The sequence below is a fragment of the Haliotis cracherodii genome, unplaced genomic scaffold (genome assembly GCF_022045235.1).
Source record: "Haliotis cracherodii isolate W230 unplaced genomic scaffold, xgHalCrac1.p SCAF_4, whole genome shotgun sequence".
NCBI classification, from domain to species: domain Eukaryota; kingdom Metazoa; phylum Mollusca; class Gastropoda; order Lepetellida; family Haliotidae; genus Haliotis; species Haliotis cracherodii.
This window is the reverse complement of record NW_027266297.1, coordinates 46,488,037-46,515,459: the sequence shown is the minus strand read 5'-3', so window position 1 is coordinate 46,515,459 and position 27,423 is coordinate 46,488,037. Positions and strand designations below refer to the sequence as shown.

At 42.8% G+C, this 27,423-nt stretch overlaps 1 protein-coding gene across 2 annotated transcripts in view; it reads left to right on the top strand.

The window, feature by feature from the left end:
- Positions 1-27,423, top strand: part of LOC139478290 (serine-rich adhesin for platelets-like) — a 67,740-nt gene that overhangs the window by 18,547 nt on the left and 21,770 nt on the right. For both annotated transcript variants that reach the window (XM_071260703.1, XM_071260702.1), the window contains exons 7-15: positions 2,701-2,759; positions 3,287-3,324; positions 12,851-13,278; positions 13,706-13,878; positions 13,987-15,932; positions 19,876-19,935; positions 23,430-23,800; positions 24,163-24,306; positions 25,856-25,942. In XM_071260703.1, the coding sequence (XP_071116804.1) occupies positions 2,701-2,759; positions 3,287-3,324; positions 12,851-13,278; positions 13,706-13,878; positions 13,987-15,932; positions 19,876-19,935; positions 23,430-23,800; positions 24,163-24,306; positions 25,856-25,942 (3,306 nt within the window). The remainder of the gene's footprint in view (positions 1-2,700; positions 2,760-3,286; positions 3,325-12,850; positions 13,279-13,705; positions 13,879-13,986; positions 15,933-19,875; positions 19,936-23,429; positions 23,801-24,162; positions 24,307-25,855; positions 25,943-27,423) is intronic.

Genomic DNA, 27,423 nt, shown 5'->3' with positions numbered 1-27,423 from the left:
TTTTTTGTGTTTCTTGCATTAGCCTGTTCTCCATAAACCCACATGTTGGGATTGAGATTATAGCATACACACTTGGGTTGGGAATGCATTGTCATTACACCTCTGCCATCATTGCAGATACATGCCATGTTGTACCAAGTGCCAGAGTAATAAGTCTGGGTGGAATCCTCGTCAGTTGTGTTTGAACTGTACTGATATTAACTCCAGAGCTACTAATAGTAGTGATTGCTTTCCACTTTCTCCTGTCTCGTCCTTGTTTCATCCTCATGTGGCTCTGCCTCTCCTTCCACCTGTGGAATGTCAAGTTTAGAACATTCACCACAGGGATTTTACACAATGCCTCCTCCACCAGCAGGTTTGGATCTTCAACATGCATAAATCGGAGCTCACGCCCTCATTCAACCTGCAATTCATACTGAACTAAACTAAACTGAACTGGACTGAATCCAGCACCACCGACTCCCAGGCGCTTTTGTGTCTCCTTACGTCAGTGCAGGACTTGACCTCCATAGGCCAGCTTTGACTGCACCTAATACAAATGTTCCCTGCTCACTACATCAAATGCCAGGAATTGGTCGATCTCCATCGTCGTCCCGGAAAACCCCAAGTCGCATCTCCACTGTTAGTCGGTGGAGTCGAATGTCTTAGAAGGCATCTTCTTGACAGAGTTCATGCTCTCACTACACCTGCTTGTCGACACCTCTTTTTAATGTTGGGGAGCACATCCGGAGGGCCAGGTCACCTAGGGACTGTGGTTCGGCGCTCAGAGCCAGAGACTTTCTAGCAGACACACTCTTCAGATTAGACAAGGAGGCTCCACCCAAACGTCTTCAATTTTGTCTGTCAACACTTTGACTACCCCAACATCGACCTGTTTGCCACCAGCCACAACTTCCAGATCCAGACCTACATATCTTCAATACCAGATCTGCAAACCTGGGCGCTCGACGGCCACAGTGTCCCCTGGGAAGGATTAAAAGCGAACGCTTTTCCGCTTCCTGTCCTCTTTTCCTAGGTCCCTCAGCCCCGCTCTGATTTTGATAGCATCTTGGTGGCCCTCAGGTTCGTGGATCTCAAGATGTCTGCCATTGACCCCCTCAAACTGCCAGGTTGGCCAAACCTGTCAATCCACCCTCACAGCAAATGGCCCCACACAGCTCCAGACAGGTTATATCTTCAAGCCTGGTCCACCTACAAAAAGCCAAGGACGACTCGGCAACGGCAGCGAGAGTCATCACATTGGCGCACAGCCCTTCTACCTGGAGCCTTTATGACCACAAGTGGTGGTCCTTTGAGAGTTTCTGCAAGGAGAAACACCAGGATCCCACCTTTACGTCACCTCAATTCTTGGCTGAATTCCTCCTTTTTCTGCGCCACAAGCATCACCTGAAGGGCAGCACCATCCCTACCTACCTTGTGGCCCTCAACAGTGTCTTGACTGTCCCAGAAAATTGTAACATGACTAAGATTCTGGAACTCTAAGCCTTGCTGCGCTCCTTTCATCTAGAAGACCAGAAGGCCAAGTTCAGATGCCCAGCTGAGAGGCGTGGCGTTTGAGCCGCTTCATTCTGCTACTACATCCTCACCATGAAGATGGTCTTCCTCTTAGCCCTGCCTACAGCAGCACAGGTGAGTTAACTACTTTAGATTTGAGAGAGGAGCGCATGGAGCCGTTCATCATGGGCTCTGGAGGGACTTCATCACCAAAAATCAACTCCCAAGACTGCCAGATTTTTCATACACCATCCTGCATCTCTCTTCATTTGTGGGGGTTGAAGATGAGCAGGAGCTTCTACTATGTCCAGGGTGTGCGCTGAGATGTTCCATTCAACTCCAAGGAATGTTGGGGACAATGTCATCGTCTTTTCATCCGATTTCTATGACCTTGCAGGTGGAAGTAAGCTGCAAAATGATCGCTCTGTGTCTACACGCCATCATTCTTCAGCAAGACCCCACACAGCTCTTTCTCTGTCAAGAACAAGCAATAAATGCATTAAGAAGTAATGCAGGATAGGTATACAAATGTAAAAATATCTAGATTTTACTTGAATCTATGTGGCAGTACAGGAACTGACTGGCACCAGCAACCTCCAGACTGGAATCTCATACACTTCTTACCTCTCCAGATTGGCAAAAGGAAAATATCAGCACAAATATATTTGTTACCTCTTGAAATATTTGTTTGGTTTATTCACACTTTGCTTAAACTTGTATGTTGTAGTTTGTGAACTAATAATGCATTGGTACGTATCACTATATGTTTGGTTTAGATTGTATGTAGTATATGTTGCTAATAATTATGTAGGGTTCAATCCACATGAACATTTGGGTGGCCTCTGAGGTGAAAGTCATTTGAGGTCACAAGAAACATTGCTTAAATGCAGGAAATGTTAGATTAGTTCAAGAAAAATTATAGCTATTTCTAATAAGAGAAGAATATCTCTAAATAACTAACTCAACACCTGTCATATGTTGGGACTGCCATGTCAAAGTCATTGTGATAATTTGGACTATAATTCTAACTTTTGCTGTGGTAGGATTACAGTTGTAACGCCACACATACTTTTAATTTGAAATGTTCAGACAGCTCATGGCTAAAATTGGTGGTCAAGGTTATTAGACTGGAACTTCTTATAACCATTTTTCATTAAGGTAGCACAAAGTATACAATGTTAAAATAACCATTTGTTGTGTTTACAGAAGCTGACAGCATACTGTCCTTCCACAGGAGCATTCGGACTAATGACACCAGGAGTTTTGTGAGTTGCCTACATGTCACTTGTAAATTTCTCACATGCATTTCTTCCTTGTCTGAGCCTCTTCTGTTCTTCCTCCACAACAAAGTGACCACTTGATACTGATCTAGTTTTGTCCATCTGCTTGTGTTTCAATTGAGAACCTTTTTATCATCAGCCAGAGCTGCAGAGCAGAAGTGAAGGTGCCTTTGGTTCAGAAGTGATCGAATCCATTGTTGTCGTTTTTACCATTTCTGTTTTTGTTTTGTTTTTATGATAGGATTATGTGAGTTGAAAAGTAGAACATGCTTTGATCCCAAATCAGAATTCAGAAACATATTGAAATTTTCAAAAATATAACATTCATTTCTATTTAACAAGCTATTTTCATGCAAGAGAAGAAATTATCTTAACGCCTAGCAAAAGGACTGTCAATCTCTAAAAACACTACACATGTTGTCAAGCAAATAAATCCTTTACTTGCTGTAAGTGACTGTTGAGGAACCTTCCGGAGGTACTATAGTTACTCTGACTGATGGTCAATGTTTCAGCTGGCTGCAGGTACACCACAGGAACGGGATGAAAATATGTAAGTATACTTGCACTGTCATAGTGGAGTCATAGGCAAAATATTTGTTTGAGTCTGTTTTCAGTCGTACAAATGGGTATCTCTCATACCCTCACTTCTAGTCGCACGTTTAAAAGGAAGCCAGAAGCTGAAATGTAAACATTAAACTTGTTTCCGTCCAGTTGCGCACGCACTTCCCTATGACATGTCACAAATCTATTCTACTAGTACTTATCGCTTGTCTACAGTTGTTGTTCTAATAAAGTAATAATAATATGTCTTACCTGTAGACTCCTGGAATGTAATCCTTGGTAATCCATTGGTTGTGTTCAACACGTGTTTGACTGTTTGACTTGATTATACACGTAGCAGGGGCGGTCGGGTAGCCTAGTGGTTAAAGCGTTCGCTCGTCGCGCCGAAGACCCGGGTTCGATTCCCGACATGGGTACAATGTGTTAAGCCCATTTCTGGTGTCCCCCGCCGTGATATTGCTGGAATATTGCTAAAAGCTCACTCACTATACACGTAGCAACATGTCGGGCATTTGTGCCTCATGTGAAAGAAAACTGTCTAAAGTGGACCCTCACAAGTATTGTCCTTCCTGCATCATTAAGGACGGGTTTTCAACGTGTTTGTGGGATAAATATTGTAAAGAATGTGAGCACTTGACTTCTATAAGTCGGACTTGGTACAAACTCGGGATCTACAGTACATCGGGATACACTTCCAGACGGGGGTCAATCTGGTCAAGGTACCTCAAGACCGTTTGGACAAGATTGTCAGAAGCGTTTCGAGACTTCTACATGCCCCGGCGTCGGTGCACACGTGACAGGAAGTCCTCGGTCTGTTGACATCAGCCCAAGACCTGACTCGCCGAGGTCGTCTTCAACTTCGTCCGCTGCAGAGATTGTTGTACCCCCAACTTGTGGCTCCAGCTGTCGAACATTTGCATAGGCATCTTTATGAGCGAGCCTCCATTCATACTACACCTATTCGTAGATGCGTCATTGGAAGGCTGGGGAGCGCACTTCGGGGACGACCAAGCGGCCGGGCTGTGGTCGCCAGAAGAAAAGGTCCTCCACATCAACTGCCTCGAGATGGAAGCAGTGATTCGGGCGATCAAGTTCTGGAAACTTCGACTTCGTCGGAAACGGCTGATGATACAGTCGGACAACTCCACAGTCGTCCACTGCATCAACAAACAGGGAACAACCCGGACCGGACATTGAGGTTCTTCACCCTCGTCGACGACTTGGACATGGGCGTAAGAGCCCGTCACATCCCGGGGGCCAAGAATGTGATAGCCGACGCCCTGTCGAGACCATCAAGGCCGTCTCCCATGGAGTGGATGATCCATCCGACAGTCTTTCATCTGCTGCCAAATTGACTCTGGTTGTCCCAAGTAGATCTCTTCGCAACCCGGTACAACAACCGCCTCCCTCGATTCTTGTCGCTGGTTCCAGACCTACGGGCATGGGACCATGTCGCTCTAGCGATATCATGGGAGGTGCTGTTACCGTCGATCCTGGAGAAAGTTCGTCAAACGGCCAACCTACGTCTGCTTTTGGTCGCGCCTTATTGGCCGGCCAGAACGTGGTTCCCGGAACTTCTTCAGATCCCGTTGCCAGATCGAGACGACCTCCTTCTTCATCCTCAAACCGACGACTTGCATCCAGGGATAAAGAACTTCCAGCTTCACGCCTGGGTTGGCTTAAGACCTTGTTTATGAAGAAAGGATATTCGGCTAAAGCGGCAGCGCTTGTCTCGTCAGCACATCGAGTTACGACTCGTAAGCTGTACGATGACAAGTGGACCACTTTCTCCATTTTTCGCCAGGTCTCGTGGCTTCAACCCGGCGGTAGTCCATCTTGGTCTCAGATGGGATTTTTTAGCGAAAAATCAACTTCCTGGCCAAGATCCGAGAATGTTCCACATTCCTTCCTTGTCTGCCATTATCAGCCCTCATAATCACGCTCATCTCACCCTGTGCACAGTTTGAGCGCTTCGTATTTACCTGCAGCGATCTGAACAGCGACGACAACATTTTCACCAATGCAAAGTGATTACACGTAATACTCTCTCCTTTTGGTTGAGAGCGGTAATTCTCAGAGCTTACGAGGCGCAAGGACTCGCACCTCCCACCTCCTCTCATCTGCACGAAGTTCGAGCCACTGCTTCAACATTAGCACTCCACAGTAATTTTTCGCTGCAAGCTATTATGGAGGGCTGCTTTTGGAGATCTACTTCAGTGTTTGCTTCGCATTATCTCAGAGATATCTCAACAGAAGATGTTGAAGGACTCAAACAGTTTGGTCCACTCGTGGTGGCACAACAGATCTCCCAGCAAAGACAGTGAATTTGTGCTTTATTCACTTTGGACTATTTGCTCGACACTTTGTGCCATATATAACATGTTACAATTAAAGCTGTTGGTGAATGTACGCATTCTTATGTTTTTTTGTTGTGTGCAGTACTTCGGCTTTTTTTTATTATGGTTATTCGGTGTATGCATCGTCTTCCCAGACTTTGTAGTACTGCTCGTATTTTTTAGTTACCTTGTATACTGCGAGTTGCTCTGTAACTAAATTATGCGCCGACCACACTTTGATCGCAGTTCAACTGACTTGTGCAGTTGTCTTGTCGCATCGATAATAAGTTGTGTGTCGAAGAGCATTAACCATGCTATTTTTAGTTACATTGTATACGGCCAGTTGTTCTGTAACTGAATTATATGCCGACCACACTTCAATTGCCATTCAACTGACGTGTGCAGTTGTCCTGTCGCATCGATAATTAGTTGTGTGTCGAAGAGCATTAACCATGCTGTGCGTTCGTGATAAACAACTTGTCTCGTCCGTGCATCTGGTTCTAATCTAATAATGTTCTATTGTCACTACAGGGGTGAGGAACTTTGTACATTCGACGAGAAAGAGGTCACATCCTGATTACTTTCCCGACCCTCCTTCCAGTGTTCCGTTGAATTCTACCCATTTGTACGACTGAAAACAGACTAAAACATGTGTTTTTCAGAATAAAAACAATGTTTTATTGGTCTTTTTTCAGTCGTAACTTCCCACCCAGCCATTCCCACAGGGAAGTAATCCAGTCCAGTCCTGAATGATGGCTTATTCTTCTAGATTTGTGACATGTCATAGGGAAGTGCGTGCGCAACTGGACGGAAACAAGTTTAATGTTAACATTCCAGTTTCTGGCTTGCTTTTAAACGTGCGACTAGAAGTGAGGGTATGAGAGATACCCATTTGTACGACTGAAAACAGACCAATAAAACATTGTTTTTATTCTGAAAAACACATATTTTTTACTTATCCTGCATTACTCCTTAATGCATTCACTGCTTACTTACGACAACTAGAAGGACAGCGCTGCGAAGGTCCTGGGTGAAGAAATGAAGTTGTTGTTCTCAAGTCCCAATCAGTGGCCTTCCGTCGCTGTCCTGTGACCTTGATGACACCTAAGGTCATCTTCACATCACTGCTTGTCGCAGCACAGCTAGGACGTGTCCCAGCGGAGCTCTCCTTTTGGATTAATTTTAGACCTTCAGTTTGTCTACAATCTTAAAAATTGATCTGTGATGGGTGATGTATTCTTTTCATATTACTTTCACCATGTAGTGTAGTTTTATGTGAATTAATCAGGCGTGAAAAGACTCTTGTCTTTTTTCCTGCCAAAATATTGTTGTTCGCAGCCATTTTGAATTGTGTTACAATCGTTTGCCTACCAAGGTAGTCAAATTGTTTACAATTCTCAGCTATGTATGTATAACATATTCTTATGTTCTTAAATACTACTAGCTTTGGCGTAACAGTGAGTTGCGTATACTCAAATTATTGTATACTTTTTCAACTCAGTCCCAGTCCCGCTTCATCAACAATTCTTTTATTGCATACCTATGTTTATGCGATTAAATAGGTTTTTGTTGGTCTTTTTGGTTTACATTGAGTTGCGTATATGAACTATTGTATACTCTTGCAACTCGTAGTTTTGCCGATAGATAATTGTTCAATTCTATGGCATTCTTCCAGAACCGCCTCATCAACAATGGCGTAATTGTGTAACTTATGATTGAGCGTGGTACTTATTGTCGTGGGAAAAATCTTACAAAGATTATCATCCACGTTGTTTGGTCTGTACGCAGATGTGCTCTCCAAACCCTAAATGAAAATATAAATACCCTTGGTTTACATTGAGTTGCGCATACAAAAATATTGTATACCCTTGCAACTCATAATTTTGCCGATAGATTAGTGTTCAATTCTACGGCATTCTTCCAGTACCATTTCTTCAATGGTTTAATTGCGTAACTTATGTTTGCGTGGTGTACATATTGTCGTGGAATAATCGCCCCAAAGATCTTTATCCACAGTCCTATGCATGCATGTAGATGTGCTCGCCAAAATTCAAAATGTAATTTTTTTGTAAATCTCCAATCCAACAAGTTTACTATATAAAAGCAGATTACTCACAATCATATTTTGCAGTTATTCCGTTGTGAGACGAGAGGAATGTCAATATCACAGAATAGCGAATGACATGGTTCGGTCATTACCACCCAACCGTTATTATCGGCAGGTATTATGACGCCTGTGACTGCAGAAGTACACCATCCACCGAAATAAACAATACCGGAGGATTTTGTGAGTATCGTAACTGCTCCTATTTTTTCAGCCGCCGGACACTTCCAGATACATGTATGTTAATCTGTGACGTCGGCGACAGCACCAGCGTATCAAGATGCTATGATGGGGGTAGATTAGACGCAAGCCTTGATCCAGTCAATACCTTTGAGCTTTGTGTCTGATTTATCTGCGCCAAGCGCAGCACTTGACTACAACCCAAGCACTTCTATTACGCAAGCAACGCACGATCAGCTTAGCGCTGTTGCAACATATCCAGCATAGACCTGCGCAGAGCGCAGCGTCTGACTGCTACCCAAGCGCTCCTATTACGCAAGCGACACACGATCAGCTTTGCGTTCTTCCAACATATCCAGCATAGACCTGCACCGAGCGCAGCATCTGACTGCTACCCAAGCGTTCCTATTACACAAGCGTCGCAGGATCAGCTTAGCGCTGTTCCAACATTCCAGACCTGCGCTGAGCGCAGCGTCTGCGTACCAATCAAGGTCTCTACAATGACCTTAGCCCAAAGGCTAACAGTGTACTCGGTTACATTACCGGCACATGATCAGCTTAGCACATGTACCCGATTGGGTAGCAGACCATCTCGTGTCAGTAACGTCCTCCCCTGATAACTGGGTAAATAAGAGGGACACCACGAGGTCATTGGAGGAAGACTTCTCCAAAACTCACATTTGCTCCGTCATTTAAGCGACCAATATCGTCAATGTTTGCAGTGGATCAGAATCTATTAGAGGATAACCCTATCTGATTAGATCACTTCCAAACTATGGTGTTTTTCCTACAGCGTCAGTTTGACCACAGGAAAATTCATCTTGAGACCGTTTTGACGGAGATTACCGTTACACCCAAGAGTCTATTACGTCAATCTTGGTCATCTACTCCCCTGTTCAACGAACAGATTGCAGACACGCACGTCAAGTTCCCAAAAAGCTTGGAAAGTCTAAGCGGGCTGGCAAGTCAGGGAATTATAAGCCTAGACGCGCGTTTCTCAGGGAAGACCAGCATTCCCTTACTAGGAAAGGGATTGGCAGAGACAAGTCTCAAGGACGATTTCGTACTTATCGCACTAAATCATGGTGTCCGTATACGGGTAGAGATAACCCCACCGTTGACCACAGTTTGATTGGGAAAATCCAACATTGATATACTGTTGGTAAGAAGAGCTGTAGAGTGGGTTCACAACCCAGTCTTTACACCGGGGTTTTATCCTCACACCTACCTGGTACTTATGAAGGACCCAGACAAGATGAGAATGATCCACAATCTCTCTGTGTTCAACGAACGTTTGATTCTTGATCAGTCTCGACTATCCATCCCAAACGTAGACTTTTCAGGTCCAGTTCATTGGGGTTCACTACCAATGGTAGTATTTCCCATTTGACATGTCAGTGACACTTATGGCTATTTACAGGAGTGATGAAGCCAATAACTATCTACACTTGACGAACACTTGGTTCGAGTCGTAGATGGAGGGCGATCTACTGTATCATCAACACATGTCAATAACTGGGATAGACAATCATCGAGGCGAAGTCAGGAGTATTCTCCTTCCTATTGACTTCAGTTCATAGGAGACCTGTTCAAGACAAACCAGGATATCCTATCTGTACCGAGGGACAGATGGCACAAGTTTCTACTTCTTTTGTCATCTACTCTACACCAACCACACACACTTCGCCAGTGTCAAGTGTTGCTAGGGTTAATCACCCCGGCACAGGAGTTAACTAGCATGGGACGCTTACAACTGCGACCAATTCAATTTTTTCCTGAACCCTTATATCAGGAGTCAGGATCCACTCAAGGCCATCACTCTACCGACTAAGCTAGAGCCTTGCCTAAATTTGTGGCATTGAATGTCTGCGCAGTCTCTTTATTCGGGTTTTCCCCGAAAACACACCTGTTTGTGGACGTCCCCTTTCAGGGCTGGGGTCTTCACTTACAAGACCAGATAAGCTCAGGGCTATGGCCCAGCGCTCAATGGAAGTGGCACATAAACAACTTGGAGTTGAAAGCTTTAATTCTGGCTATATCACATTGGCAGAATCAACTACAGTTAGCCAGACTTACAATATCCACAGACAACAGCACTGCGGTGTGGTGCCTGTGCAATCGGGGAACAACACACTCCCACTCTCTACTTCTAAGGACATTCAGATTTGTTCCATCTAGTGGATCGGCTGTGACTAAAGTTCATAGTTCAGCACATCCCCGGATGTAGAAACATACTGGCCGATACTTTGTCACGTCCAGACAGGGTGGCTCCCACCGAGTGGAAATTTCTCACAGAAGCATTCCAGTTACTGCTTCAGGAATTCAGGCAACCAAACATTGACTTGTTTATTACTTGCCTAGGCCACCAACTCATGACGTATATCTCCCCGTTGCCGGATCCGCAGACTTGGGCAGTGGACAAGTTCAGTATCACTGGGGAAGGGCAAAAAAACTTTTCTGCCACCACTTTTACTTCCCAAGGTGATACAGGGGATCAAGGAGACAAGGTATCTCGATCTCTCCTTTGGTCACACCTTGGTAACCGGCGAGAGGGTAGTTCTTCAAGCTCAGAAAAATCTAAAAAAAGATTCACTACCCCTCTCACAGTGGTCCAACCTACTCATCCACCCTCAACAGAAAATTTCCTCACCCAATGTCTGCACGCATGGTTCGTCTTTAAAAGGTGTTTAATTGCGAAGGGTTATTTCGACACGGGCAGCAAAGCTATAGCTTTAGTTCATTGTTACTCTCCCAGAGACGACGATGACAAGTGAGGATCACTTGAGACTTTTTATAGGGAAGAAAAGAATCAAGACCCTACGATTGCGTCACAATTCCTAGTGGAATACCTCCTACATTGCGTACCCAAAAACACTTGGAAGGTAGCACAATTGGCTGCAATTATCTTAGTGTTGGCCGTTTCCAGAAAATCACAATGTGATTAAGGTCACAGAACTACAGGCCATATTATGCTCATTCAGGCTTGAGGATCAGAAGGCCAAGTTCCACCCACCTGATTCAGACTTGAACATGGTACTTCGAGGTTTGCGAGGGCCCCCTTCGAGCCCCTCATTGCATCCTCATTTTCAAGCACCTTCCCCGCGCGTGACACCTCGTTACACTCTCGGCATAGTATAGAGAGCTCCGCGAACGGGCTATCGCTGTGAGGAGCTTGCCTCATTTCATGACCTCACCAAGGAAACAATGGTTTCTCTTGGCATTAGCAATGGCGGTACGGGTGAGCGAACTACATGTGATCGACTCAACCCAGATCCGAATTGAGCATGGGACGCACGGAACGGGACATCTAGGATTATGCTGGGATTTTATTGCTAAAATCTACTACCAGGCCAACCCGACCGTTCCTTCACCATCCCACCGATAACGACTGTTGTGGGAATCGTACATGGTGAAGTTCTCCTGGGCTCGGTGCGAGCAGTTCGAGTTTTCATTCGACGCTCCAAGACTAGGCGTGGTTCGAGGAAGCGGTCATTGATACCCGTATTTACTTCGTCAAAGACCGAAGTCAGTCGCATAATCGCAAAAACCATATCTCTATGGTTACGCGCAGTAATCCTTCAGGCCTACGAGAAACAGAACTCGCCGAGAGCGAAATACCCTCAAGATCTCAAGGTGTCAGCCTTACCAGGGCTCAACACGGCAATTGTGGTTTTGGAACAATCACGGAAGGATATTTCTGGAGATTCGACACATATTTTCGGTAGTCATAACCTTCGTGTTGGGGCTCTCGAGGATGTCGAAGACGTTCGAAGTTTGGCCCTCTGGTTGTTATCCTGCAGGTTGCCAACCCCTGACGCAAATAATGAACTCGCCCTATACAGAGCCAGTCAACTTCCATGTGCAGTCACACAGTCGCCGCCAGTGGAAGAATATTAGACAATCTTGTTTGTCAGCGACGGCTCGATGACGTAGTAAGTAAAGAATTAGCTGAATAGCTATTAGTTTCTTTATTACTAAGCGTGTATATAGGGAATTTCTCTTTAATTCCTATGTTCAATCTTTATTATTTTTGAACAACCCTACCGTAATGGCGTTTTGTTTCTTTTCTGAACTTTTCCGCTTCACGTTTTATCGACTAACTGGTGTCTTATTGCAGGGTGTGAATTATTGAGGTTTCTGTATTCTGAAGGTTTACCCACCTCCAAACCGTCCAATACAGATGCATTAAGGAGTAATGCAGGATAAGTAAATAATTTAGTAAAATCTAAATATTTTTTACATTTGTATACTTATCCTGCATTACTACGCTTAAGGCCCACCCGTCGTAAGACTTGCCTCCCCACTTTGGCTTCAGAAACCTCAAAAGTATGTTTTTCTAAGAGCTCGGGCGACAGGCAGTGTTGTGAAGATGACCTTAGGTGTCAAGATCACAGAACAGCGACGGAAGGCCACTGATTGGGACTTGAGAACAACAACTTTATTTCTTCACCCAGGACCTTCGCAGCGCTGTCCTTCTAGTTGTCGTAAGTAAGCAGTGAATGCATTAAGGAGTAATGCAGGATAAGTATACAAATGTAAAAATTATTTAGATTTTACTAAACATGTTAAACATCATTATCATGATACAGTCATTAGCTATGTACATACTCTCACTCTCTCTCTCTCTCTCTCTCTCTCTCTCTCTCTCTTTCTCTCTCTCTCTCTCTCACACACACACTCACTCTCACTCACACTCTCTTTCTCTCACTCTCACTCTCTCACTGCCATCTGCTTATTGATGCAGGGTATCCTCCTGTCAGGCCATCCACTGGCCTGTCTCAATGCCTGCCTGCGGTTGTTGTGCCTTATGTAGTCTGTTGTGTGCTACCCCATTTCTGGAAATACTAAAATATGGTCCCAACTAATAGAGAATTGTTTTGTGGCGAATGTTTCAGTTCCTCTGTGACTGGTGAGGATGGGTCTGAAGGTGAGGTGGTGATCAACTCAAGACACCGATATGCTGGCACCGGGTGGGAAAACAGTGATATGGGACATGGTGCAGATAATGAGGGAGATGTGTGGGGGACTGGGGGCGGACATTCCGTGGAGGATTCCACTGAGCTGGTGGAGGACAACCTTCCTGATAGTGCAGAGGAACAGAGGTGCTGTGACACAGGGAGTGTCCAGGGTACCTACACTCATCACCAACACTCCTCTAACCTTAAACAAGCTCATGATGTACCAGAAGATTCCACAGTCTGGAGTGAGAGTGAACAATCTGTTGTGGAGTCTGCAATGGAAGATGCAGAGTCTCTGCCAGAGTCTACTGGGGAGTACAGCCAGAGCACAGAGGGAGTACCGCTGGAGCAATCATCCCAGTCAAGTAGGTTCATCATGCATCAACAACAATGTTCATACTGTTGCAAAGTAAAATGTTTCAATGTTGTACTGTGACATAAAACAACAAACAATGGACCCTCAAAAATCTGGGTTAGAATTGTTCTCCATCAACCCATGATTGTAGTCAGAGGCGACTAACGGGATCAGTTGGTCAGGCTAGCCAACTTGCTTGGCGCATGGCATCATAACCCTATTGCACTGATTAATGCTCATGATGTCAATCACTGGGTTGTCTGTTCCAGACTTGATTATTTACAGACTGCCGTCATATAGCTGATATTGCTGAATGTGGCGTAAAACTACTAACAAACATGGATTTAACAAAAACCTTGGGCACAGCTACTGTCCAGATAGAATAGGCAACATGCAAATATTTTCCATTATCTAGAACCTTTCCGTTTGATGTTCAGCATGCAGTGAAGGCGTCCAGGATGATGACGTGACAGGGACTGTCCTGAAGAGACCTGACACCCTGAGTCGCAGCCAACTAAGTCACATCATGAAAGGGAAGCTACCAGCTCACAGGGAGGAGAAACATGTCACCACTGAGGTTGCCAGCATACAGTTGGAGAGTTTCCAAAAGGTTACATGACAAAGTTTTGTGTCTTTTCTAGTATGTAGAGTAAAGAACCTTTTCTATTTGATCTCTGCCTGAAATACTGCATTGTACTGTTTCCTTGGTTCTTTTCAGTCAACCATGGATGACCAAACAGCTGATAGTTCTTCCCAGCTGACAGAGACTGAGACTAGCCAAGGACAACAAAGTGCAAACTTGTCTTCCAAAGGTAAATATAGTAAAAAGAAGGGCAAGCCTAGGAACAAACCAACATTGAACAGGTCAAGGTGTGGACAGACTTCTCTTGGAGAGGAAAGTAATGCAAGTATAAGTGAAGATGTGACAGGGAGACTGTCTACCAGGCGAACCCGCAGCCAGAGCAAGCAGAGTCTTGGGGCAACGGAGGACAGGCCCCCAGAAGCTTCATCCAATAAGGGCAGAAAACAGCAGAACAAGAGCCTATCAAACTCAGGGGATGTAGCTGTTAATGCAGAGATTGTGCCCCTGGAAGCTTCATCCAATAAGGGCAGAAAACAGCAGAACAAGAGCCTATCAAACTCAAGGGATGTGGCTGTTAATGCAGAGATTGGGCCCCTGGAAGCTTCATCCAATAAGGGCAGAAAACGGCAGAACAAGAGCCTATCAAACTCAGGGGATGTGACTGTTGAACAGACACACACTGAAACAGCAGTAAAAGTAAACTCCCATAGAAGGAATAGCAGAAGTAAAAAAAAAGTATATGTGTCAGACAAATCATCTTGCTCTGATATAAATGCTTCTGCTGAGAAAAGCCTCATACGTATGAGTAACAAAAAAGAAAACAAAAAGTCTACGAATAAGTTTAAAACTGCAAATTGTAGTGACCATGAAGAGAATATGACAAAGGGAATGACAGATGAGGTTATGAAGGCAGGTTTAGATGCCACAGAAAGAAACCAAGCAGAACTGAAGGCAGGTTTAGATGCCACAGAAAGTAACCAAGCAGAACTGGAGGCAGGTTTAGATGCCACAGAAAGTAACCAAGCAGAACTGGAGGCAGGTTTAGATGCCACAGAAAGTAACCAAGCAGAACTGAAGGCAGGTTTAGATGCCACAGAAAGTAACCAAGCAGAACTGAAGGCAGGTTTAGATGCCACAGAAAGTAACCAAGCAGAACTGGAGGCAGGTTTAGATGCCACAGAAAGTAACCAAGCAGAATTGGAGGCAGGTTTAGATGCCACAGAAAGTAACCAAGCAGAATTGGAGGCATGTTTAGATGCCACAGAAAGTAACCAAGCAGAATTGGAGGCATGTTTAGATGCCACAGAAAGTAACCAAGCAGAACTGGAGGCAGGTTTAGATGCCACAGAAAGTAACCAAGCAGAACTGGAGGCAGGTTTAGATGCCACAGAAAGTAACCAAGCAGAACTGGAGGCAGGTTTAGATGCCACAGTCAATAAAATAACTGATGACAAAATTTTGAAAAAAGCAGAACAGTCAAGTGAGGAAAGTGTTTTAGAAACAACAGATCATGAAATAAATAACTCTTCTGTGAACAAAAAATCATCAAATAATGGCAGAAGCAAGACTGCATCTGAGAGGCTTTCAGTCGATGAGGAACTTGAACAGAAAGTGAATGCTGAAGAGTGTACAGCTGTTACCCATGTAAAACTTAAGTCTGTAAAATCAACCAGATCTGTCAAAACAAGTGGGGTGGAAAATATATCTCAAACACTTAGTGCCATTGATACAGATAAAAAACAAGATGAAAGCAATGCTAGAACACATAGTGCCAAACAAGATAGTGATGAGAGTGGTATGACTGGTACTGCACCTGATCTTAGTAAAGACGATGCTCCCCCATCTGAACATTTTGACACCCCAGGGGACCTGCCACGTGTTAACAAGCAGGCTGGGTGTTTACATGGAGGGGACACAACTCAAGCAGACTTAACTGAACAAGGTCGTGGTCAGAAGTCAGTCAATACAGCTGGACTGGACATTGGAGGTGACGTGACAGGATCAATCTCAAAGAATTCAAATGCTACTGTTAGCATTATCCCATCCCACACACCGATGCTTAGCTTCAGAACAAAGAAAAGGTAAGAAATAGTAGTCATACTTCGATTATTATGTTATGAGGGAAACATTATTTTTCAGGGCATTATCATTTGCAGAAGACCAAGGTCTGCCATTAACTGCACGACGAAGGGGGTCATTTGAACACCCAGAGGACCTCTGCAAATGATAATGCTTGGAAAAATAACGTTACTGCTATTATAGCTAAAATGGATATAATTTGTAGCTAAATGAACAAAACAAGAAACAGCAGCATATTGATTTTCAAATAGCAATGTCAGAGAACATTATATAGGATGCCATCACAAACAAGAAATACATGTAAATGTGTTTATGACATTACACATGTTACCTGAGTTTTCATCATGTTGATATGACCTGCATTACACTAGGTACAAGATTTAGTCAAATAGAATTTTTTTTATTGCAAAGCATTGTCCTCATCTGTGCAACTGTCTGTTAACCATTCAACTGTTAATCATCCAACTCCATCTGTTATCTATCCAACTGTCTGTTCAACTATTCAACCCCTCACCAACTATTCACCTACAACTATTTAACTCTATCTGTTAACTATTCAGCTGTCTGTTAACTATCCAACTCTGTCTTTTAATTATTCAACTGTCTGTTAACTATTCAACTATCTGTTAACTATCCAACACTATCTGTTAACTATTCAACTCTATCTGTTAAGTATTCAAATGTCTGTTAACTATCCAACTATATCTGTTAACTATTCAACTATTCAACTCCTCACCAACTATTCAGCTACATCTGTTAACTATTCAACTCTATTCGTTAACTATCAAACTCTATCTGTTAAATATCCAACTCTATCTGTTAAATATTCAACTGTATGTTAACTATTCGACTCAGGTAGTAACAATTGTGTTTGCCTACCACTGCTTCAATTCTATACTTCAAGCCCGGTCTTCAGCAACCCATGCTTGCCGTAAGAGGCGACTAACAGGATCGGGTGGTCAGGCTCGCTGACTTGGTTGATGCGTGTTATCTTATCTCAATTACATGGATCAATGCTCATGATGTCAACCACTGGATTGTCTGGTCCATATTCGATTATTTACAGACCGCTGGCATATACCTGGCATATTGCTGAGTGCGGCGTTAAACAAAAGACAAAAACGAAACATGGGGGGATTTACATGATACAGCTATCAGCATGTCTGTCCATTTGTCAGCTGACCGTTTTCCGTTGTCAGAGCAGAAACTTGCTATACAGATCAGTCAAGTGGTCGATTGGTGCCTTTTGATGATTCGGAATATTTTTTATTATAACCCTGACAAAATGTCGGGGGTATATAGTTATACCAGGATTCCGTCCAACCATCTGTCTGTCCGAAAACTTTGTCCGCTCGATTTCTCTTAAACTGTCTAGTGGATTCATCTCAAACTTAGTACATATAATCTGTGTCATATGGAGGGGTGCAGTCAAAAGAAAAAAGTTATTTTCATTAATTTTCCATTTTTTTATGAATATTTCAAACCCTAACGTCCTTCCAAAAACTTTGTCCGCGCGATTTCTCTTAAACTCTTCGGTGGATTCATCTCAAACTTAGTGCATATAATCTGTGTCATATGGAGGGATGCAGTCATAAGAAAAAAATTGTGTTTATTAATTTTCCATTTTTTTATGAATTTTTCAAACCATAACGTCCGTCCGAAAATTTTGTCAGCGCGATTTCTCTTAAACTATTCAGTGGATTCATCTCAAACTTAGTACATATAATCTGTGTCATATGGAGGGGTGTTTTTATTAATTTTGTCAAACCCTAACCAGGGTTTCCCCTGACACAGAATTCTTGCGTATATATGACTCTCAATTAAGGAAAAATGCGTCCAGAAATAAATGACTGCGTCATGACTGACGCAATTTCAAAATATCTATGTTGTTGTTTACCAGCTTTGGAATGAAAATATTACAACTACTCACCTGAACTTAATTTATAAACATTTTCTGAAGACATGCAAACATCTTAAAATTTACGTCTAGTTTTAAATTAATCTTCGTTTTTAGAAGTAACATAACTTCGCATAACACCACTGTTAACCATGACATATGTTTATCTAGATGTGTAGACTCGTAAAAAATGAAACAAGAAAATATTATCATTGTTGCGGTGAATAATGTGATTTGGCGCGGTCACAGTATGTGGTTAAGCAGAACCTATGGAACGGGGTAAACGGAAGTTGTAAGTATCGGAGGGACACATGTTTTGGCCGAAATTTAGTTCAACATTATTGAACGAAATTTTAAATAAAATTAATAAAATAGATGACAAACATTAGGTCAGATATACAGAGAACACATGTTTATTACCAGATAGTGTAACAACAGGATTAACTTGCGTAATTCAATTCGGATTTGTTATGCTATTTCCGATGACGGATCATGACAGCCTGAAATGAGACTGAAGAAAAGTCTGTGAGTATTATACACGAGAGATATTTTTTTCAGGATTTAATTGCCCATAATTAGGGGTGCATATTATACACAAATAAATATGGTATATACGAAATGTAAAGCTTTGGGTGTGTTTATTGTTGCTAATAAACTGTATTCAACTAGAAAATATTACGAGTGTTCACAATTCTTCAGTTCAACTTCACTGTTGATAGATAATACAAGATAACTAGATAAAACATGTAAATGAGTTAGTGGTATCAAATTTTAATCTGACATGAAATGTATTTTAATATCCATCCATGATTAAAAATTATTTCTCACAGTTGAGACTGATGTTATTTATTCATCCTGTATTAGTGTCACTGTAAATTGTTTCATGAGCTGTGAAGTAATTAAAGATTGTGAAAAAATAAAAACAACAAACTTTGTTTTTCATTCATAAATATTTATTTCTCTGTAGTACAATCAGCTTAGAACATTAATTAGCACTTGTTAACTTAAACTAAAGACATATTATATTTAAAAGATACTTAACTTTAAGTGGAACATTAACAGTGAACATTTCATTAATCATACAATAAAACATTTGACTCTCAAAAAATATTTTTGACTCCCAAAAATTCATAGGCTGAGTCAAGGTGACTCTCAGATATTGGAGTCTAGGGGGAACCCTTCCCAAACCCTATCCTAGCTATTTAATTTGTAACTATTGACACACTAGGCGGGTCGGGGGTATTAGTGAGCTACGCTCACTTTTGCACTTGTTTTATAACTACGAAAAGACTCCAGGTGATGTTACGAGCATGTAGATGAAAGAATAAGCTTGCTAGCGATGTGTCATATGCCAGTCTTCGACGGGTCGGGGGTATCATGTCGACACGTTGGACTTTTCCCAAAAATGAGGGTAGTACTGAGCCTGAGCAGAACTAAAATGGCATTAAATATTTGAAGATGAAACTTGCTATACAGATCAGCTTAGTGGTGAACTGGTGCCTTTTGATGATTTGGGATTTGTATTTTATATTTTTATTTTTTTCCTCAACAACAAGATGGAATTTACTGAAAATGAGGTCAGTGCTCACTTCCAGAGCAGTACTCCAAAACTGTTGAATATTTGAAGATGAAACTTGCTAAACAGATCATTAAAGTAGTGAAGTGGTGCCTTTTGATGAGATGGGATTTTTTTTTAATATTTTTATTTTTCACGACGACAAGTTGGACTTTCCTGAACATGAAGGTAGTAGTCGTTTCCTGAGCAGAACTCCGAAACCATCAACTATTTGTAGATGAAACTTGCTGTGTTCATGACAAGTTGGAATGTTGAAAAATAGTAAGAAGCATTTATTTTTTTATTTTTCTTCACTGAATTGAAGGTATCCAATGGCAAGGAACTAAAAGTGGAGTATTAATAGACAAACACCATATGTCATCTCCTGACGACTCTTGTTTTAAGCTGATAATTATATAACCAGGAGAGCTACAGCTTTGTTTTGAAAAGAACCATGACCAAATCTTTTTCTCTTATGTTCCACACCTCACAGGTTGTCCTACTCCAAACTGCTGAATGACAGCCTCGAGAGAAGGTCACAGACTGAAACAAGGTATTTTTTTTTTTATCTTATCCTGCATTACCAACTTTATGAAACTACTGGTGTTCTTTGACTAGTAAGACAGAGCTGTGAGAGGTCCTGGCTACAGAAATTGTTGTACCAGCCAATTGTCTGGCATACTTCCTCCCGCAGCCACCATGTGACCGGAAGTGCTGCTAGTCAACTGACTGTACAGACGTTTGAGAATAAAGCCTGCTAGTTTGAAGAACCAGATAGCATCCTTTGCCTATCCTTTTGCTTATTAGCCTGGTGTACTAGGCTGGTCTTTTCAGGCCTACCATAGCGTAACTGTTGCCTGACTTTGGCTCTTACCCGCGCCTATCCGCCATCTTGTTTTGCTATGTTGTATGTTTACATGTCTCATGCTTTGATAATTCAATATGTCTATCTTAGCTCATGTTCATGAGCTATATACTTCCTTATTCTGGGCTTTGTATCCCCCGCCGGGCAAGAATGGCCGAAGGGGGATAATGTCGTGGCGCAGTCCGTCTGTCTGTCTGTCCCTCCCACAGAGGGTACTAAGCTTGTGAAATCAACTCCTCCTACAATTTCCAGAGAATATCCCTGAAACTTTACACAGTCCCATTCATTTCGACTTATTTTGACAGAGTTACTGCCCCTCTTTTAAGGAGCTTAATTTGCCTAATTGTGAGAGAGGGTATTAAGCTTGTGAAATCAACTCCTCCTCCAGCTTTTAGAGATTATCCCTGACACTCTACACACAAGATGTCGACATGTCGATGATACGCATATCGCAGTCCCGTTTCATTTCGACAAATTTTGATAGAATTCCTGCCCCTGTTTTACAGAGCCTCATTTGCCTAATTGTGAAAGAGGGTACTAAGCTTGTGAAATCAACTCCTCCTACAGTTAAAATGTGCACGTTTAATATATCCATATCACCGTCATGTTTCATTTCTTGTCATGTTGAGAGAGTTGCTGCCCTTGGTTTATGAAGCTCGATTTGCACAACTGTGAGAGAGGGTACTGTTTTTGTGATGTCAACTCCTACATTTTTCAGGGAATATCCCTGACGCTCTAAACACATGCCGCTCTACACACAACATGTGTTATTGATACACATATCGCAGTCGTTATAAATTTGATTTATTTTAACAGAGTTACTACCCTTTTTTATGATCCTCATTTTTGTCAACTGATACAGGTACAATTTTGCCTCAGGTAACAACCATTATTAAACATTGTCATTTAGTTTCTGTTGTGAAAATGTCACAATATCTAACTATAGTTAGTTTCCTTGTATAAGGCTTTTGTGGGTGAGCTACATCCTTATGGCATTAGCATTCAGACTGGATTACTCCCAACAAAATGTTCTGCACAATTTGTTTCAAATGCAGTGCCATCTACTGTTGTTATTTCATAAAATACAAAGATTCATGCGGGGGATGTTGTGCTCTCAGAGCACTCTTGTTTAGTATATAATTATACTTTTTATAGTGTAATTTTCTCTTTTGAACTTACATGCCTGTCTTTCTTTTTGTGTCTATTCTGCTTGCAATGTTTGTCTATTTTCTTGAAATTATATGTATCGTTGGTTACAATGCTGGGGCAATAAATCAGTCAAGGATCAACACCCTCAGTGCACCGTTCCTTGGCACCTCCAGGGTTTCAACCATTAATCAATATACCCCCGGTGCCCCCAGCTTGCGCTGCAGTGCTAATAGCACTTGTGGTACCAGGCGACAGGTGGCACAAAATACAGCGCCATCTTCTTTGAATCGTTCTGTGAGCATAAGAGACAGGACCCTATGTCGGCGTCACCGCAGTTTATGGACAAATGCCTTCTCTATCTCCGCAACAAATGTCACCTCAAGGGTAGTACCATAAGTACATATCTGCTAGACCTAAATTCGGTGTTGGCAGTTCCTACGGATCGTAGAATGACCAAGATCCTGGAACTTCAATCACTATTGCGGTCATTTCGTCTTGAAGATCAACGTGCCAAGTTTCGACCGCAGGATGTGATTTGAACGTAGTATTGAAGTCCCTCCATACTCCTCCCTTTGAACAACACTCATCATCTTTCTTCAATCGCACTAAAAAGACAGTGTTTCTCTTGGCGTTAGCTACAGCGACTGGAGTCTGCGAGCTACACGCCCTTTATCTCCCGAGTATGGTTCGAGCGAACAGCACACATTGCTGTCCATCTTGGGCTGTACTGGGACTTCATTGCTATTAATCAACTCCCAGGACCGCCGGACAGATCTTTCACCCTTCCTCCCATATTAATAGTAGGTTCTGAGGACGAGGATGCACTACTGCTGTACCCAGTTTGAGCCTTGAGGGTTTTCCTCCGTTGATCAAGACACAACGTGGATCTTGGAAATGACTATTCATTCATTCTACTTCCCAGACGGAAGTTAGTCGTAACACAATCTCACTATGGCTGTGCTCCATTATTCCGCAGGCTTACGACCTAGCCGGTATGGACCCGCCTAGTGCCAATAGCCTCCATGAGATTCGAGCCATTGCTTCGACCAAGGACCTCAGAGCAATTGTTCCACTGTCATTATAGCCAAGGCGTGGCTCTTGAGGCTGTGCCAGGTGTTCATAGTTTCGTTCCCCTGGTGGTGGTGCAGAAAGTCACAAACCCCAGACGGTCTTGTATTGTACACCTCAGAACTGACCCTGCAACGTTTCTGGTAGTAATTTCCCAAGCCTAGAGGGTTTCATGTTTTCCCATGTTCCTACTGCTTGAATTGGAATTTAGAACTTGGCCGACGCCCATTTCTACTTTTCCTTGCTCCATGACTGGACTTCACACCTCCTACTCTCTTGTGTGGTTCTATCGACAGGAAAGTCAGTTTTTCCCATTCAGGATGCTATCTCGTTACCCAGACTAGTTGGAGGGTTCCATCTGAAAGGTTTGCCTCCCTTCATTCCATTTGATAAAAATACATTAGATAAGATAAAAAATATTAGTATAATCTTGATATCTTGGATACTTAACCTGCATTACTACGTCTAAAGTGCCCTCCTATTGATTTGCTACCTACCCGCGAAGTTTTTTAGATGTCCGTTCTTAGCTGTGATGTGGTTATACGTGACCTCGCCACTTCCGGCCACATGGTGGCTGTGGGAGGAAGTAAGCCACACAACTAGTTGGTACAACAACTTCTGTAGCCAGGACCTCTCACAGCTCCATCTTCCTAGTCAAAGAACAGCAGTAGTAGCATTAAGGTACTAATGCAGGATAATTCATGTTTCTCTCGCTATTAGGATTCTGTGTAAGAATATATTGCCACTCCCCTGTGCTAGTCGTAAGAGTCTACCAGAGTGGGGATAGAATGTAACTGTTCTCCCAAAAGTGGGAATTGCTGTGCATATTATCATTATGAATATCATTGGTTTGTCTTGTCCAGGCTTCATTATTTACTGTTAGGATATGGCTGTAATTTTGTAGACTATGGCATGAAGCAGCATTTGCTAATGAACGTTCTTAAGAAGTTATAAACTTGTTTCAGTGCCAGCCTTCCGGCTATGTCTGGCTTGACACAGCCTTCGTCACTGGAGTCAGTTGTGGAGGAGGAAGGTGACGGTGACCATGGTGACAAGGACAATCCCAATGCTGACTTCCTCTGTCTCAGACCAGCCAGCCTCAACAGGAGTGCCACACTCCGACAACAGGAAGAACTGGACTCCGCTGAAGATGAGTTCTGGATGGTCGAGGACAAACCACTCAAGAAGAAGAAGCCTGTGAAGAAGAGCACCTCCCCAAGAAAAAGTGTGAAACAGAACAGGAACAGCGCAGAAGGTGTCATGGAGGAAAATACTGTGAAAGGAAAGAAGAAAGCAAGGCAAAAGACAGAACGATTGAAGAAAAGTGCAAGAAAAGGTAACATATGATTGGATAATTAAACCATGATAATTATGCACATAGGGTCAGCGTAGTAGCCTAATGGTGAAAATGCTCGCTTTTCACACACAAACCCAGGTTGATTCTCCACATAGGTACAATGTGTTGAACGCATTTCTAACAACCAAAGATGTGATATTGCTAGAATATTGATAAAAGTAACGTACAGCCATACCCTCTCTCGCTCAATCATGAATGAGCAAACAAACCAGTTATCTACCCTGTTAAACAAAGAAGCATCTATTGGATAGTTCAATTCAGTATCAGTTGCTTAGTTTTGAAGAAAGATGAGACATCTTTATGTTACAACTGAACAAAGGCTTGTAATATTGTGTCTTCAGATGCAGCATCTCCAGTCGTATCAGAGGCTGACATTGTGGCAGATGATGGGGAAAGCTTACTCCAGCACACTCTCTTTACAGACACACCAACGTCATGTAAGCCCAGGAAGAGAAAGTCCCCACAACCACCTGCCCCAAACTCAGGTAGATATCACAATACAACAGTCGTGTGTGTGAGGTATGAATCTCCTGGATCTGTTAACTCTGGCAGATCTGACAATACAACAGTCTTGTGTATGAGGTAAATACCTCCATGAGGTATGTATCTCCTGGAGGTGTGACCACAGGCATATCTGACAATACAACAGTCTTGTGTGTGAGGTATGTATCTCCTGGAGGTGTGACCACAGGCAGATCTGACAATACAATAGTCTTGTGTGTGAGGTATGTATCTCCTGGAGGTGTGACCACAGGCATATCTGACAGTACAACAGTCTTGTGTGTGAGGTATCTCCTGGAGGTGTGACCACAGGCAGATCTGACAATACAACAGTCTTGTGTGTGAGGTATGTATCTCCTGGAGGTGTGACCACAGGCAGATTTGACAATACAACAGTCTTGTGTGTGAGGTATGAATCTCCTGGAGGTGTGACCACAGGCAGATCTGACAATACAACAGTCTTGTGTGTGAAGTATCTCCTGGAGGTGTGACCACAGGCAGATCTGACAATACAACAGTCTTGTGTGTGAGGTATGTATCTCCTGCAGGAGCTGTGACAACAGGCAGATGTGACAATACAACAGTCTTGTGTGTGAGGTATGAATCTCCTGGAGGTGTGACCACAGGCATATCTGACAATACAACAGTCTTGTGTGTGAGGTATGTATCTCCTGGAGGTGTGACCACAGGCAGATCTGACAATACAACAGTCTTGTGTGTGAGGTATGTATCTCCTGGAGCTGTGTCCGGGCAGATCTGACAATACAACAGTCTTGTGTGTGAGGTATGCATCTCCTGGAGCTGTGACCACAGGCATATCTGACAATACAACAGTCTTGTGTGTGAGGTATGTATCTCCTGGAGGTGTGACCACAGGCAGATGTGACAATACAACAGTCTTGTGTGTGAGGTATGTATCTCCTGCAGGAGCTGTGACAACAGGCAGATCTGACAATACAACAGTCTTGTGTGTGAGGTATCTCCTGGAGGTGTGACCACATGCAGATCTGACAATACAACAGTCTTGTGTGTGAGGTATAGATCTCCTGGAGATGTGACCACAGGCAGATCTGACAATACAACAGTCTTGTGTGTGAGGTTTGTACCTTCTGGATCTGTGACCACAGGCAGATCTGACAATACAACAGTCTTGTGTGTGAGGTATGTATCTCCTGGAGGTGTGACCACAGGCATATCTGACAATACAACAGTCTTGTGTGTGAGGTATGGATCTCCTGGAGATGTGACCACAGGCAGATCTGACAATACAACAGTCTTGTGTGTGAGGTTTGTACCTTCTGGATCTGTGACCACAGGCAGATCTGACAATACAACAGTCTTGTGTGTGAGGTTTGTACCTTCTGGATCTGTGACCACAGGCATTATATGTTGATACAGTAAAGGGAATTATGACACCTATAAGCCATTTACTTGACAACCGCTAGACACAAATCCAAAAGGATTTCTGTGTTCTTTTCTTTTCACGACTGAATACACAATACTGACTACATTGACTTTGATGATGTGCTGCAGGTGGAAAGAAGTCCAAACCGGCTCGGGTGACAAAGACTATGGAGATTATGAAGGGGACCAGGAAGAGTGTGCCAGCTGTAGCCAATGGTAATGTGTTTTGACAGTAAACAGCTCATGTCCAGCACAGCAGGCTCTAGCGGCATTTTGAGAGGGGGGTTGTTTCAATTTGCTGTGCACAGTTATATCTCTTAGTCATGACAGGATCTGCTGATCTGATCATGATCCTTAGTTTGTCAGTTTCACCTACATCATGCGTTAAGACATTTCTCCCACATTAAACTGCAGGCATGTAAAATATCCGCGGAAACGTGGAAAATCGTGTTTTTTAAAACAGTAGTCCTCGGAAAAAAATAATCTTTTGCGTAAAAATATAATCAAAGATTTTAGAAAAATACTCCGAAGAATATGATCAAAAACCGGACCACCGTCCTGTTGTCCTGTTTTCGATCAGAGTTTTCAGCAGCATAGGTCTTCGGACATCATACGTTTTCTATCACAAATACTTAATGTGGGTTGTGGCGTCACACAGAAATTGTAAATACTCAGAGTCAGATGATGGCTTGTTTTTAAGATAAAGTCGTCTTTTAGCCTGTAAGTGAATGAGATGTTTTACAGTTGTGAATGTGATTAGGGAGAAAACTATGAATGTTTCTTCAGAGTCCAAAAACCCAAAACATGGGGATATATGTTGTATTAATGTCTTATGTTTGCAATGGAGTTTGTTTTGTTTTTCAACAAAAGGTAAGTAAGTACAAGGTAAGTTTTTTTCAATATGCTTCAACATGGGGAAAGGGTCAGACATTTGCACACTTGTGACAGTTGTCCTTGTGTCTGGGGGATGGGGGTTGAAGTTTATGGCAGTATTGCTCCCAGACCTGGCGGGTAGCCAGGTGCGCGGAAGCTATATCCGATTTTTTAAAGGTACTGATTTAACTTGGAAATCTTACTGCATCTACCATCTTGTTTATTAGACTTATTGACTTTTGCCATTGACTTTTCTTGGTGTGAATGTTGTCCAAACTGCACGAAATTGCTTAAAATGCAATCAAATGTTTAAAAAATTTCTGGGGGGGGGGCAGACCCCCCTACACTTTCCTCTTTTTTCGAGAAAACCTGCTCACGTCCCTGTATCATACAAAAACGAAGTTTTTTGTGTGGTAACATTTTTTATTAAGGGAAATGGTTACAACTATGTCATGTAGATTTTCTTGAGCAAGGAAAATGCAATAAGTGCCCCAAGGAGGATTTCATCAGAGAATTCATAACCTCTACAGGTTTGTAAAAATTTTTACTTATCCTGCGTTATTCCTTAATGAATTTTCTTGCGACCTCTCCTTAGTGCGCCTGTACAGACACACTCTCTCCCCTTGATAGTGGATCAGTCTGTTACCTCCCGATACTCTCGCAGTACCGGACTAGGAGCCGCTGTCCTGTCAACTGATGTTCCAGCGGGTATCGCTCCAACTCGTCGAAGGGAGTCTTTGTCCCATGTTACGAGGATACCCCCACTGATCACGAATCTCACCTTGGGTTAGACAAGTTGGCGGATTGGTTGGCCGACAGACTGG